Source organism: Gymnoscopelus microlampas (genome assembly GCF_963454915.1).
Source record: "Gymnoscopelus microlampas genome assembly, chromosome: 19".
NCBI lineage: Eukaryota > Metazoa > Chordata > Actinopteri > Myctophiformes > Myctophidae > Gymnoscopelus > Gymnoscopelus microlampas.
Window position 1 is genome coordinate 15110619 of NC_139956.1, and position 15340 is coordinate 15125958.

General features: G+C 41.8%; 2 protein-coding genes across 5 annotated transcripts; one reads left to right on the top strand and one right to left on the bottom strand.

Annotated features, from left to right (window-relative positions):
* Positions 1 to 650: 650 nt before the first annotated feature.
* Positions 651 to 3067, bottom strand: LOC311034386 (cold shock domain-containing protein E1-like; the record flags this gene model as incomplete). The annotated part of the gene is made up of 2 exons (XM_084042267.1): positions 651 to 2667; positions 3030 to 3067. The coding sequence occupies 2 exons, from the start codon at positions 3065 to 3067 to the stop codon at positions 651 to 653; spliced, it is 2055 nt and encodes a 684-aa protein (XP_083898393.1).
* Positions 3068 to 3522: 455 nt separating this feature from the next.
* LOC311035489 (E3 SUMO-protein ligase ZBED1-like) lies at positions 3523 to 15038 on the top strand. 4 transcript variants are annotated; one of them, XM_084043731.1, is made up of 14 exons: positions 3523 to 3573; positions 4287 to 4674; positions 5303 to 5383; positions 6055 to 6278; positions 7822 to 8005; positions 9811 to 9931; positions 10836 to 10933; positions 11076 to 11226; positions 11314 to 11861; positions 11975 to 12119; positions 12424 to 12655; positions 12961 to 13098; positions 13200 to 13301; positions 13692 to 15038. In XM_084043731.1, exons 2-14 carry the CDS (start codon positions 4479 to 4481, stop codon positions 14064 to 14066), a joined length of 2595 nt encoding a protein of 864 aa, XP_083899857.1. In that variant the 5' UTR covers positions 3523 to 3573; positions 4287 to 4478; the 3' UTR covers positions 14067 to 15038. The 4 variants fall into 4 exon arrangements, with proteins under 4 accessions (XP_083899857.1, XP_083899855.1, XP_083899858.1 ...); XM_084043729.1 differs by having other exon boundaries at positions 3530 to 3577; XM_084043732.1 differs by having other exon boundaries at positions 3530 to 3577; positions 4287 to 4671.
* The last annotated feature ends 302 nt before the right edge of the window (positions 15039 to 15340 follow it).

Below are 15340 nucleotides of genomic sequence, written 5' to 3' on the forward strand. Positions count from 1 at the left end.
AATATAAAACATTTGTGAAAAAAGGGGAGCGTGCGCAAGACATTTGTGAGATTAGCCCCAGATACACTCACAGACCATTCTGTACATAACCAAGAAAACAAGACAGGGTCCAAATAACAGTGTGGCTTCTCTGTGAATCTCTGATGTCATATTGAAGACTTCAGTGTGGACCGCCATATTTGGACAAGACTGATGGGTGGATTGGAGGACGGTGTGAAATCACAAAATTAAATTTGGTGCTGATTGGTTTACAGTTCTGTGTCTGTGGGACACAGGCACAAACAGATAAACGAAAGCTCTCTACTATATAACTTGCCCCACCCCAGGACAAAAGGACCAGTTGAAGCAGAAATCAAGAGATAGGGAAGCCGTTGAAAAAACGAATACCTGCATCAACCATGCACGCACACTCAGTTCCTTCCCCATGTATACATGTATATATGATCAGGCTACAGGAGAAAGAGGCTGAGAACTATGGAAGGATGAAGGTTCCCTTTGTAGATGTAGACAGGGACATGAGTTACACGCATCTATGCATGTGCTAGGTTTTGTGTATGAGTTTGCGAGTGTACAAGCAAGTTGTTGTCTTTTTCTTCAGGATGACGTTTTCACAATCTTGCTCCATCTTCTTTAGATGAGCTCTGTATTGCTCAGTCGATGACACCGGGTTGACGAGTCTTGCGCTCCATATTGAAGCCCTTTGAGTTGTCAGGACCACGGGGCTGCCTCACAATGACAAGGCGGGGGGCACTAGCATCGTCTGGAGTGATGATCTTGAGTCGATTCACCAGTCGATCGGGACGCGGGGTCTCCACCGGCTTAGGCCCTTCACTGACTCTGCATACGTTGGACGCACTACATCTTCCTGTGCGTTGATTGAGGATCACTGAGAACTCCACCTCATCCCCAGCCTGCAGTTCCAGGCCATCTTGCACCTCTTTGAAATGGAAAAACAAGTTCTTGCTATCGCCCACTTCATATGTGATGAAACCAAACTGGTCTTTGACAGACTCCACCAGGGCTCTACGATGTGGCACCACACTACATGCCATCTTCTGTCCAGTCTGAGGCACGGTACACAGCTGGAACTTCACTAACTCTCCCTTCTGCAGACAATCAGATTTGTTTGCCATGCCCATGATTCCAAAAGGGAAACTCTGGTCTTTAGTTTCACCTTCTTCTATAACCTCAATAAGTCCTTGGTACTCTGTCTGGGAGGCGTCCACGCCACGCAGAGGACGGATCACTTTTCCTAAAATCACTGCGGCGCTGATGTCCTCCATGACTCCATCATTCTTCATTGCTTCCACTTTGGTAACTTTCTCAGCACTAACTTTGTTCCCTTTTCCCTTGGACAGGATGTACTCCACCATATCACCAAGCTTTATGCTCTCCAAGTCTCCGCACACCTCAGTGTAATGGAAGAAAATCCCTTGGTCGTGATTGGCCATCTCAATGAAGCCGTATTTTTCCTTTAGTGTAGCGATGAATCCCAGCAGCTTCTTGCTGTCATCGTTGACCGACCGTTGGTCGAGGACTTTGATGGAGACGGCACTCTGTTGTCCGGTCCTCTTCTCTTCGCTGATGGAGAACTCCACCGTATCTCCAACTTGTGGAGGACAGGATCCCACTAGATCCTTAGCATGGTAGGGCACGGTCAGCTTCACTCCGTCGTCTTCATAGGCAATCACTCCCTCCTCCACTTCCTTCTCCTTTCCCTTGCGCGTCCTTGGTTGGAGCTTCTTGGTCGAGGCTGCCACCACTTCTTTCTCCACTATGCCCGCAAAACGCTGCTCTGAGTATGTCTGGAAGGACACAGTGCCCTTAGGCAGCTTCTTGATGCGCACTGCATGGTCCTTCTGAGCGGACATCGTGTCCGGTACGACTGTGAACTCCACTTCGTCCGAGACTTTCAGCTGGCTGTCGTCTAGGACCTGGCTGAAGTGAAAGAACATCCTGGCATCCCGATCCACGCACATGATGAAGCCGAAGCCTTCGAGCAGAGCGGCGATCACACCCATTTCACGTATCTCATTGGTGAAACTGAAGGTGTCAGGGAGGATCTCGATGCTGGTGGCTCTCTCCAGCTTGTCTCTGCGGTCGATGGCGATGTTGAACTGGACGTGATCTCCTGCCAGGAGGGTCGCCTTGGACCTTGTGTCATTTGGTCCGAACTGCAGCTCCTTGTCGGTAAAGCCAATCATGGCAGTGATGCGGCCTGGTAGTGTGTTGTTCTGGTTCTTGGTGGCAACTTTGGGGATGACCTTGGTGACTGTGCCTTCAAACTGCTCGATACTGACGTCCTCGAGGACTACTGTTCCCTGGGGGAGAAGCCTCACATCGGTGGCCACCTCATCACCACCATGTCTGTTTTCGATGGTGAACTCCACATCATCTCCCACCTGCAAAGTCTGATCACCCTTGAAATCGCTATAGTGAAAGAAGATCATCTTAACCACGTCAGCCCTCTCGATATACCCGCCAGCGTCCTTGGTTTCAATCACCACACCCTGGCACCTGATTGGCTTCTTCTTCACCAGGTGAATATTATGAGCACTGACTGGAACAGTATGTTTGCTTGTATCCATGTAAAAGCTAACTTCTCCCATGTTCAGGTGAATACTAATATTACTATTATATAAACACTTCTCCTTTTGTGTAACTTCACTATGTTGAAAATATCGCTGTATTTCACTAAGCTATATCACTCCTGTAACTTAAACACAGTGTCAGAAATATATATATTTATATCACTACTCTGTATTCATGGGCACTTATGTCAGAAATATCACTGCTATTCAATAGGCTATATCAATCCTGATGCAGGTAGAGTAGGAGAGGTTAAGAGTAGGACAGGTAGTTCAAAATGAACTTTTAAATTAGCTACATTTGCCATCTACAAGCTTTTAAAGGCTCAACGGCATACGTCACACAGACAAAAAAAGAAGCGCTGTGATTGGACAGTCCTGACAATCCTGAGCTGATTGGCTGATTCAGCCGAAAAGTTTACTAGCCTACGTTTTGCCTACATCAGTTGACGCCGTTTGATGATGACGTCATGTGCCATCACAACTTTGTACATACTGGTCTCAGGTCTTTGGTTGGGTCTACGTTCAGCTTGCTAGATTGTGTGAGAGAAACAAGCGGACAGGACAGGTGACAGGTCTACGAAATTAAAGAAGCGACTAGACCGCATGATCACACGAACTCTATGGATCACACACACAAGGGGTCCCCAGCAAAATGAGTTACTAACTTTCAACAAAATCAGTGTTGAACCACTTTATCCCTAAATACAGAACCACTGGTTAATACAAGCTTTAAGAAGGAAGCCCAAATACGCAACTAAACTTTAAAAACAAGCCCCCCCCCCTTCCCCCCAAAAAACACAACCCACAACTACCAATTTACAACCGACTTTACAGAAAAACAAACCCATGTCGCTTATATTATATAATCAGACATGGCAACGCTGCACAAAACGGAAGTGATGTCATACTGTGCGACGGCTCGAGGAGGAGCTTTGATTGTTGCTGTTGTGTTTTGGTTTGGTCTCTGGCTCTGTGTCTGTGTGTAAGTAAGTAAGTACTGGCAGCATTAAACTATCATACATCTAGAGTAGACGACTGTACAGCGAGCAGCGATGACTAGCATTGTTACATTCTCAGTGCCAGGGTAGCAGTGTCAGTGTGGTGGAGACTAGTGAATGTTGTTAAACGCAGTGATGGAAAAAGTACTCACATTTGTTTACTTGAGTGAAAGTATGCATTGTAGAAATTAAAGTAAAAGTACCAAATGGAGAAAGTACTCAAATGTTCAAATGTATACAAAATAAATCTTAAAAATAGCAGACCTACTCTGATCTACTCTGCTATTTTCAAATGGCTGAAATGTATACAGGGATGAAGTGGCTATAATGCATGTTTTGTAATAATAATAAAAATCTACTAAGTAACTGATTTCAAATAATTGTAGTGGAGCAAAAATATAATATTTGCCTGAGATGTAGTGGAATAGAAGTAAAAGTACTGAAAATTGGAAACTCCAGTGATGTAAAAAATACCTAAAAATTGTACTTAAGTACAGTACTTGAGTACATGTTCTTAGTTACTTTACGCTTTTGGTGTTAAGCTTAGAGGACTTTTCTAGGACTCTTCACAAAATGCAGACAGGGGAGGCTTGTGGCTTGATCGCCCTTTTTTTGGCATGTTGTCCCTCTCTGTTAGGCTTATCATTCATACACACACATGCAAAGGAGTATTTACTCTTTTTTCCCTTCTCAACAGGTCCCCCGATTCCCACGATACCTCTCACCATCTTCTTCACTTTCTCAACCAAACCAAAGGCACTTTTAAGTGCCACGTCTGTCTAGTTTGTTTTTCTGTCCCTGTGTCTATCGCTGTTAGCTTGTTATCTGTTTTGTCTCTCTGTTTCTGTTTTAGTTACGTGAATCAGTATGTCACTCGTTAGCAAGCATTATGAGTGATTCAGGTCTTGAGACGTTTGAGAGGAGCTTTGATGACCTGCTGGGTACGCTGGAGGCAAAACAGAAAAAAGCAGTGAAGCCAGTGATTGTGAAGACACCTGAGCCAAGAGTGAGGTGGAGAAAGAGAAACAGTGAAGGCAACATAGTGTATCAGCGGCCACGTTCAGTCAGGAATCTTTCCGAACGTGGTCAGTATTGTCTTTTCATCCAGCTTGTTTAATGCTTGAGCTTAGGGCTGGGCGATTCACTTGAGTATGACTTCAAATCAATATCACGATTATTTCAAACGTTTGCCTCGATTAGGATTAATGAACATAATAGTAAAAATAGCCGATCTACAAGCTCACAACGCATCACAATGTGACTAATCAATTAAGTCGATTTGAAAAAAATCGATTAGAACTTTTTTTTCATGTTGATTTGTTAAGAAATTAAAGATATATACATTATTTAAGAAACAAAATGCTTGCTTCTCGATTTGAGCAAGTTTAAGTCGGTTATTGGTTCAATATGTCTGTTTCAATATATTTTCGGTTAATTGCCCAGCCCTAAATGAGTCCTATAATCTCTATTCTGGGGAGATGTACTGAGTTTGCTCATAGTGCAATCATGTGTTAGTCACTTATCATGCACATTATGTGTCTCCTCCCCTCATTTCTTTTATATTCAAATTATTTTACCTATCTCTAACTGCACAATGAATGATGAGCATGCACAATTAAGAATTTCACCTACCTTACTTGCATGTGACAATAAAGATTGTTTCTGATTTGATTCTGTTGCAATTTTTTATTCAATGTTGTTTTTATGTTACAGCTGGTCAGAGCTGTAGGCCTGATCCTGCCTGCCTTGCTTCTAACACAAACTGTGGGGAGATTGTTGCTCCTGAGACTGTTGGTATGTACGGCATTTTGTCTTTATATATTTGCTCATATACCGGTAATTAATATTATCAAGGATATTAATACAATCTTTAAAAAAACAATCAATCCTTTTGAAATCTTCACATTTCCTGTGCTTTGCAACATGCAAAGCAAATTGATCCCGGTTTAAGCTTGGTGTCAGTGTTTAACTGTAATTACTGAAATCTTAGCCTGTCATTATGTTAAACACTGATGAGTGATTTTATCGAGCTCCTGATATAATGATTCCCTGGGGAGTAGATATTTGTACGGTGGTATCGCACATCAGGTTGTGTGTATGCGAGTTACAACTTCAGTTTGTGGCTAGATCAGATGTGGTAATTGGTCTGTACTGCCGTGTAAACCCCCCCCCCCCAAAAAAAACAATAATTTGGTAAGATTGTGACTATGGGCTAAGTGGATTTGGGATTTAAATAGATTAGGGGGAAACATCAAATTTCTTAAGAAATATATAATTTACACCACTATTTAATATCATTCATGAAGAGAGGGTAAATACTTTTTTGAAATATAAGCTTACACCGGACTGGGGTTAAGTTGGGCCAACGTAACCTTTTGTTTTTTGTTTTGTGATGATCCATAGATGATCCATATCATTCCACCTAATATTCTTGTATGTTGTCCCTCTCTGTGTTTGGTTTCCAGGGTTCTCCAACCAGTCCAAAATGACCAGACCCAAATTTAGACCTTGCCCCCTATGCAAGGAACCCAATCAAGCTAACAAAAAGACTTGTAGCAAATGCTATGCAGGTCTCACTTCAAGAAGAAAAATGAAAGAGAGGGAGGCCAAAGTGATGCAGGGTGAATGGGGGAAAGGCGTCATGAAAAATCGAAATGTCTCCCGAGTTGTTGACCAGGCACGTATTGCTGTAAGTAACAATGCTACTATCTATATTCTGTCAACAGCGATGTAATTCATCAGAGTAGTCAGAACAGAAGTTATTCTCATTCGTAATAGATCACCAAATAATAATTTTCCTTACATGTTTGGAGCGCTTATAGAATCAGGTTTTAGAATAAATGATCTTGCCATTTAGAGAGTAATTACATGACTAAAATATCCCTAACCCAGCGATGTGGCGGGCCATGAGGATATTGCAAGTGGACCCCCAAGTAATTCATTGAGATACCGATAAATAGGAACCTAAGTATGCTACGTTAGTTCCACTGATCCAAGCCGGAACATAAATTGATTGATCGTTAAAATAAACATGCTCTGAAAATGTACGTGGCCCACCAATCTGACCACTTGGTTGGGTGGGCTGCGAACACTTTGGAGATTTTCTCTTGGGCCCTGATCCAGAAAATGTTTGGAACCACTGCCCTAGTAACCAATCCATGGGCATTTTAAATGAGTACTTGTGGCGAACCAAGATTTTATAATAGAGAGCACCGAAGTCTGACGTAATTTACGCATCCTACCTTTTTTACGTTTATTTTTTTTCCCCAGTCTGAATTCTCATAAATGTGTTTAATATCGCGTCAAATAAGAACCGTGTTCCAAAAATAAACAAATGAGCTCAGCGGTTTGACTCATATGGATATGAAGCATCAACTGACGGCGAGAAAACACTAACGGTACCGCCGCCGAATTAATTACATTTTCGCCAGAAACGGACTGTATCAGATATGAGTGACTGAGTATCATAAACGATACAGAGCCACCTCCCTGACAATATCGCCAGGACAGTTTGTTTATTTTTGGACCCCAATTCTTATATGAGACGATTCTAAGATGACCCCATGTTGTTCTTCATAGAAAAATTACTTCCGTGAGTGACCGTGACTCAGGGGATGAACGAGTGACGTCAGGACTTCGGTACTCTATTGTCATAGTACCAGTGGGAGGACCTTAGGAGTAACTTCTGGGTCATCCTATTTAGCTCGGTTGCAGAGGTGTCTCATAACTAAAACAATTATAAGGGTATAAGGGAAATTTAAATCTGTCTCCAACAATTGACAATTATTTGTATGCCTAATGCCTGAGTCTTGTTTATGACGATCTAGCATCTGCTGTGACAGAAAGGTATCATAATGTCAAAAAACTAAACCGGGCACAGGTCATTTTGTAGCAGCATTAATGTAGCAGTGGTTCTCAAAACATTTTCTTGCCAAGGACCCCCAAATTGGTATTGTTTTTGTATTTGCTGCCGACCCCCATCTGAAAAGATTTTGTGCCTTTATAGAAGTTTTGTGTTAAACATTTTCAAAATTATTATTATTATATTTTTTTGTATATAAAAGTATATAAAAAAGGGTTAAAGTGGTTAAACTTTTTTTAATGCTATATTAACACAATTAGCTGGGAACCCCTTCAATGACCTCTGGTGGTCCCTGGACCCCACGTTAAGAACCACTGCTTTAAAGAGACATATGATGCTAATGTTGGTGTTTTCTATCTGTTCGTGGCAGGTTGGTAAGCTGGAAGCGCTAGGCTACAAGCCCATTCTACTCATAGGGAGGAACCAACCGACTAAGAACGCACCGGTCAATTGGATCGCAGAAGTGGTCACCTATCTGGCTTCTGAAGATCACCGGATGACGATATTGCTGGATTCGATGTCCAGGGCATATGAATACATCTTGAAATTGAAGAGTAAATAGTTTTTATTCTCTGTTTCTTTTCTCTAGCATCCCTATTCTGGGGGGGACATTGGCCGAAAATAGCTGATGTAGCTTCTAGATCAGTTATTTTCGGTGAATGTTTGTGCCAAAACCCCCAGAAGAGGGAAAAGAACGTTCTAAATTATTCAAACATTTTTACATTTTTGTATAGCAGATCTAGAATCTTGCAACACGCCACGATGTGACACGTTGTTAGCTTTTAGATTGGCTTTTTTGAATAGGCGAAGTATAAAATATGGTTTAAGTGTTTGCACTAAACCATGGGTTTTCCACTGGTGGTCCGTGGACCACTGGTGGTCCATGAAGGTATAGCATGTGGTCCCTGAACATGCATTTAGTAATGTAAGAAAGTGAAGATTTGTATTATATTTAATTTTATCGACCACTAGTTGAGAAACAGTATGATGTATGATGACGCATCAATGTTATCAGTTACTTGGAAGTCGGATGTCAAAGCAAAGCAAAGCAAAGTTTGTTGTTTACCCAGGGTGTCGGACTAAGTACGAAACTTGTTTCCAGCCGGACCCTGCATGGAAGCCTTGCTCAAGGGCTATTCAGCGGTGATTCATGATCGATGTGATAACCACTAGGCCACCGTTGCCACAGTTCTTTGTCAAGAACTTCCACAGAAATGGGAGGTAGAATTTCAAGGGAAACTGTCCCGGTTTACCTGGTTGAGTCATCATTAGTAGGAAATGTGACCATATCAATCGCGTCAGTCAACATGAGTTTGATATCAAAGGTTAAGACAGTGTTTATCAACCTTTTTTGTGCCAAGGCACACCTGGCTTAGCCAAAAGATCCCATGGCACACCTATATATATATATATATATATATATATATATATATATATATATATATATATATATATATATATATATATATATATATATATATATATATACACATACGCATGCATACACATACATACATACATACATACATACATACACACTTTTGGGACAGGACAGCCTCTCTTCAGGTTCAGGTCCGCCGTATCGACCCGTTCCGACCCACTTAGTAATACTGAGTGCCAAAACATGCAGGCCTACCCTGTGCCCTTTTTATACAGTACCAGGACAACATATTTGCACTCCTATGGGTGATGGTCGCTACACTGAATGGACTCGGCTGTGGCTGAGTGTGAAACGGATGATGGCCGTATCGATTGACGGACGATGGCCGCTATTGTTCTCGAGGGGCTGGGTTTACACTTTCTTCAAACGGCGTGGCACACCTCAGCAGTAACCGCGGACCAAAATTGGGACGTTTGCCAGGGTTGATAAACACTGGGTTAAGAGAACAGAACAGCATATCTCAGTTAAATAATGACTGTTAAGGGCTTGATTTAATTCACCTCGAATTAACAAATTCAATTAAGGCCTTAACAGTCATTATTTAATTTCAAGCTTTTTCCCCCACACCACGCCCATATCCCCCCTCCCAACACAACAGTGGTCCCCAGGTTGATTCTCAGTCAGGGTGGTGGTCCCTGGTTCATAATCAGTTGAACCCATGCACTAAACTGTGCACTCTGTTCCCAAAGACAAGACTCTAGAACTTAAGCGTGTTCATTGGTGTTGTTATTCTCCCTTGGTCAGTATCTCGTTTCTGTCTTGGGATCATGGCATGTCTATATTCCTTGTAGGAGTGCCTTGGAATTATTTGAATTCCATATCTTTTGGATATCGTGTCTCCTTCCTCAACAATGAGCTTCTACTGTATTACTATAATTACTATGTAAACTATTATATTTAATCTGGCTTCTGTCCCAGGTAATGCTGTTGCTCCTTTACTCCCGATTGAAGCTACTACTCCTTCAGCCCTGGTTGTTGCTGCTACTCCTGCCCTTCTAGTTGGTGCTGCTGCGCCTCCCTCCCTGTTGGTTACTGAATGGTTGGTGTGATCCATATTGGCTCAAACTTGGCGCAGTCTAGCGCAGTGGTTCTGAAACCTTTTCATGTATTAAAAAAAAGAAAAAAAGAAGCAGATCTATAAGCTCACAATGCTTGTAGATCGGCTATTTTTGAATAAATCTGTGTTAAAGTGGTTAAACTTGATTTTTATGTATTATTACTAATAATGTTAGGGACCCCCAAGGACCCCTAGGGGTTCTCAGACACCACTTTTAGAACCACTGGTGTAGCGTTGCCCCAGCCTAAGATTTGCTTGTTTGGCTTGTAGTCATCTATATTTTGGGCTCTGTAATGCTTTACTTAAAGAGTCCATCATAATGCCGTCATAATAACATAACACAGACTTATTATATTATAGTATTGTCATAGCAGTTATGTCAACTGACATGCACATAGAAGTATCCGTCATGATGGTGTCAGTAAGCCTGACAAATATCAGAGCAACATGTCATGAAAGATTATATTAGCGTCTGATGCTACATCGGATCAATCTGTCTGCCATGACAGAAAAAGAAATCCTCTGACACCACTGACATAGTGGATTTCAGTTGACATTTTGGTTGCCGTTATGACAGACTCTTCACTTAAAGCATTACCAAATGTTCTTGTCCTTTTTAATTTGATCCTAAACCAATCTGGTCACATTTCGTTTCGACTTTGTATTGTGCAGTGTCCCCCCCTGTGAAAGATCTTGTGATCTCAGCGCGTTTTCCCTGCTTAAAAATAAAAAGAGAAATCCCCTTGCTAATGGGTCTCTACTGAAACAGAAGTACACACTCTATTGACTATTGACGTAAAGAAAAACACCATATTAATCAGAACACAGAAATTGTCATTTTGATAATATGGTTTTCATCTTAACTATATTTGTGCTGTTATTTAAGGTACCCTGTCCCGCAGACCTCTGCCCTCCCTCCCACCTCAATGGACCTCCCTCCAAACTCCATGGACGTCTGTTCCACCTCAGCAGACCCTAAACCAAGTAAGAAGCAAACGTTTTGCTGTGAACTGTGCAGCAGTACCTTCACAGCCAAATACTCCCTCGTTAAGCATAAGTACTACACATTTAGCACATGAATTGTAAAGATTTAACATTGTGTATGTTTATATTTTTGACTCTTCAGTTACAAAAGTGTTAGCGACTGTGCCTCCATTCACCTTGGCAAAAAAGGCCAATCTGACCAAAGAGAAGATGGAGGAATTAAACAAGGCTGTGACTAAGTTTGTGATCAAGGAACTGCACTCTTTTTCCATTGTGGAATCTCCATGGTTCAGGTAAAAAAAAGAGTAAATTGTAACAACTATTTGTTTACATTTTGTGCCTCTAAGACTAATAAATATCCTCATATTTATTTAATACAGAGAGATGATCACTGCCCTCAATCCTGGCTACCGACCCCCGTCCAGGGATGATCTGTCCAATACACTTATTCCTGCTTGGTACTCAGCTGAGAAACACAGTGTTGTTCAGGAGTTGGCACAAGTGAAGAATGCTGCTATTACATGTGATGGGTGGTCCAGTGTGGCACAGGACCACTATGTTACACTTACTGTGCACTACATCAGTCAGGGCCACCTTAAACAGAAGGCGCTAGACACCAAAGCTGTTTATGAGTCAAAGACAGGCCTGTTGGTTGCAGAGGAGATAAAGAGCATTTTGGAGGAATTCCAGATAAACACTAAAGTTGTAGCTGCCACTGTAGACAATGCCAGCAATATGGATGTTGCCCTGAAGAATCTCAAGTTCTTGAAGTTGGGCTGCTTCGCCCATACCCTAAACCTGGCGGCAATGAAGGGCAACAGCATCAGCGTCGTCACAAAGTGGTGTGCCAGAGTCCGAGCTGTCGTGGTGTGGCTGAAGAGGTCCGCCGTGGCCAAAACTGTCCTCATGGAGAAGCAGCAAGCTCTCAGTAAGAAGTGTAGATTCAACGTTGTTGGTTTCAAACTTCTTCAGCAATGACAATAGTGATTTAGATGTTCAGCAAATGTAGATTGCAATTCAAAATGTGTATTTCTGTTTCAGATCTGCCAGAACACGACATGATTCTGGATGTCAGAACGCGGTGGGACTCCCTTTTCCTGATGGTGGAGAGGTTTTTGGAGCAGTACCCAGCCATCCAGGCTGCCTCACTTGACCGAAGACTCAGAAAGCCAATGGAGGAAGCCAGGTGATGGACAAGAAGATCAATTGTTAGACAATGATTGAGTGACAATAATAGTTTTTTTTGGTTTATCATTATCTTCATATAGTCTTCTTGCTGTGTTAATTTTTATTTTCTATGTTTTTGTGTAGTTGTTATCTGTCACACTGTTATTTTGTCCAGATAAGATGTTTGAGTGTTGAATGTTTAATGGACCACAATGGAAACAAGCCTTTGGCTTTCTTGTGTCATCCTTTGATGTGTTGTTAACCCATTGTACTGCCTGTACCTTTTACAAATCTCAATCAATCAATCATCTTTGTTTCCCCAGACTAGAAAGGCTCACAGATGACGACTTCCACAAAGCAGACGAGTTTCTTCGCATCATGAAGTTGCTGTACACGCTGACAGTCTGTGTGTCCAGTGAGCAGTCCCCCACATGTGGCCAAATTCTCCCCATCCTGAATAAGCTGGAGGTGCATTTCACGGTGGCTGAAGAGGACACTCCATTTACCAGGGCTGTGAAAGAGAAGGTCTGGGCAGATCTGGCAAAACGATACCAGGTATTTTTCATTGAGAGCCTGTGCAAGAAATAAGGAAAACCACATAAATATCACTGTTATGTTATGTTCACACTGGCACTCCAATCAGATCTTTGGCCTATCCAGATTGGAATCAGATTTTTCTTTTAAATCAAATCTGAACTGCAAAAACGACAACAAAAATAAACACTCCATGTGGTTTTCAGATCAAATCAAAACCAGATTCCTTAGCCTTGTTCAGACTGCATAAATCTGGATTTGGGCTGCCAGTCTGAACAAGTCCTTAGACAATAGACTCTAAGTATTGTGTAATGTTTTCATTACAGGATGAAGACATCCAGAACTTCCTCCAGGAGGCCACTTTGATGGACCCTCGTTTCAAAAGGAAACTGAGTGATGTTGATGCCGATGATGCTTGGGACAGGTTGGAGAACACGGCAGTTAATGAAGAAAGTCCAGAGCAGGTATCTAATGCTCATCCTTGTTTCCCTTGTGTGTCGTCATGTTTCAATTTCCATGATGAATTGTTGCTATATTTATACATGCACGTTTCTTTTGTCTACAGCTTCCAATGGAGGGCCTTCAACCTCTGAACCTAATACCTCCAATGGACGTAGAAGAATCAGAAGGATCAGATGACTGGGAAGAGGACGACGCAGAGGAATATGTAAGTTCATAATCATGGAATATGTAAAACTGAATTATTATTTTGCAAGTTTGTCTAAACTTAAGGGCGGCAGTGGCTCAGGGGTAGAGTGGCCGGTAGAGCGGCCTGATAGAAGCCGTGAGGTTTCCAGTTCGATCCCGGGCTCCCCAGAGTTAGTGTCGAAGTGTCCTTGAGCAAGACACTGAACCCCTAATTGCTACCGATGAGCAGGTTGGTGCCTTGCATGGTTTCCTCCGTCATCGGTGTATGAATGTGTGTGTGTGTGTGTGTGTGTGTGTGAATGGGTGAATGTAATGCACAATCTATGTAAAGCGCTTTGGATAAAAGCGCTATATAAATGCACCATTTACCCTTTTTTTAAATTAAACACTACTTTTATGTATTTTTCAGCCTTCATCTCACTACAAGCATGTCAATAAATCAGCCCTCGAGGAGCTGTTTGAGGATGAGGACAAAGAGCTTCTGAAGACTACGACGACTAAAATCAGTGACCTGTCTGTCGCGGAGCGGGTCCGGAAAGAGATCGAGATCTACAGAAGTCTGCCGTCGATCCCATCAGGACAAGACCCTGTGGCCTGGTGGTGGTTGAAAAGGGACAGTCTCCCTATATTGTCCGCACTTTCAAACGCATATCTGTGTGTACAGGCCTCGTCAACACCATCGGAGAGGGTTTTCTCGCGTACAGGACATGAAACTAGTCAGGAGAGGTGTTGCATTTTGCCAGAGAACGCAAATATGGTCATATTTCTGCAAAAGAATTGCTGAAGTTTGAAGCTGGAGACTGCTGCCTCAGAAGTTATTCTTGCACTTTTATGTAAATACTTAAGTATACTTCATTCAAACTGTTAAAAGTTAATATACAGTAACATGTTAAGTTCAAATTTGCCTTGGTAATAAAAGCCATTAAAGGTCCTCACTAATACTCATGATAAAATGGTACAATTTTTTTCTACTCGGTCTGTGTCTCAGAGGAGGGCTGTGGACAGTTCAGAGTCCCGTCTACCAGTGACATCATCAATGGGGAATCCAAGCTAATAGAAACTTCAGGCTTTCTATTCCTGGAAAGTTGCAATGCAATAAAAGAAGCCATTGTTCTCGTGTTAATAAAAATCTAAATAAAAAATGTGAAATCTTGTTGGAAAAAAAAATCATGCCTAACGATGATGTCACTGGTAGACGGTTTCTGGACTGTCCACAGTCCTCCCATGAGACACAGGCAGAGTAGAAATAAATGGTACCATTTTATCATGAGTATTAGTGAGGACCAATTATATGAAGATAGGTTGAAAAGCGGTGAAGTCGTCCTTTAATGTCATTGAATGTAATTTGGGGCTTTATTTTTTGCATTGAAAAGTATCGGTTCTGGCACTGTTTAGGCACGGCAGAAGAAGTGCTGGTTTGACCCGAACCCTAGCCTGGTAAACTGCCAGCCGCCTGTTGTGCTGTTTTGACTCTGTATTGTGAATACGTCTTAAAAAATGGTTTGCTGCAGTTGAGAAGCTTCCAATTTTTTACGGTGTGGCTCTGCAAGAGGTTAGCCGTCAGTGTGTCTGTCTAATTTTGTGAACCACTTAACTGATCACCGACAAACTATGCACACTGCCTTTTTAGAAGCATTTTTCCTTTTCTTTTTTTAAAATTAACTCCCATTTTACAATGAAAGTCAACGGAGCTCTGATGGGGCTGAAAGTTGGCTTGTGTGTTTTTTTTGTGTGTCTTTTACATGACAATGTGTACCTGTCCTTGTCAATGGTGACTGTATTTTCAATAAAACATTTGTAAAGGTTGTCTAGTTCTGTGATATTATGTGTTTTTGCATTTGTTATAGATGACTGTTACATTGTTTAATACGTCCTGTAATTCGATTTGATTTGTAAAACAAATGGGAGCTATTTAATTATAGCCTGGAAACCAGACAAATCTACTAGTGCAAAAAAAATATATATATATTAGTCTGGCCATGCCAGGCCAATTTGATAAAGTGCTCCGAGCTGAACAGAAGATGGCGGTAATGCAACAATGTTGGACGCCAACCGCAA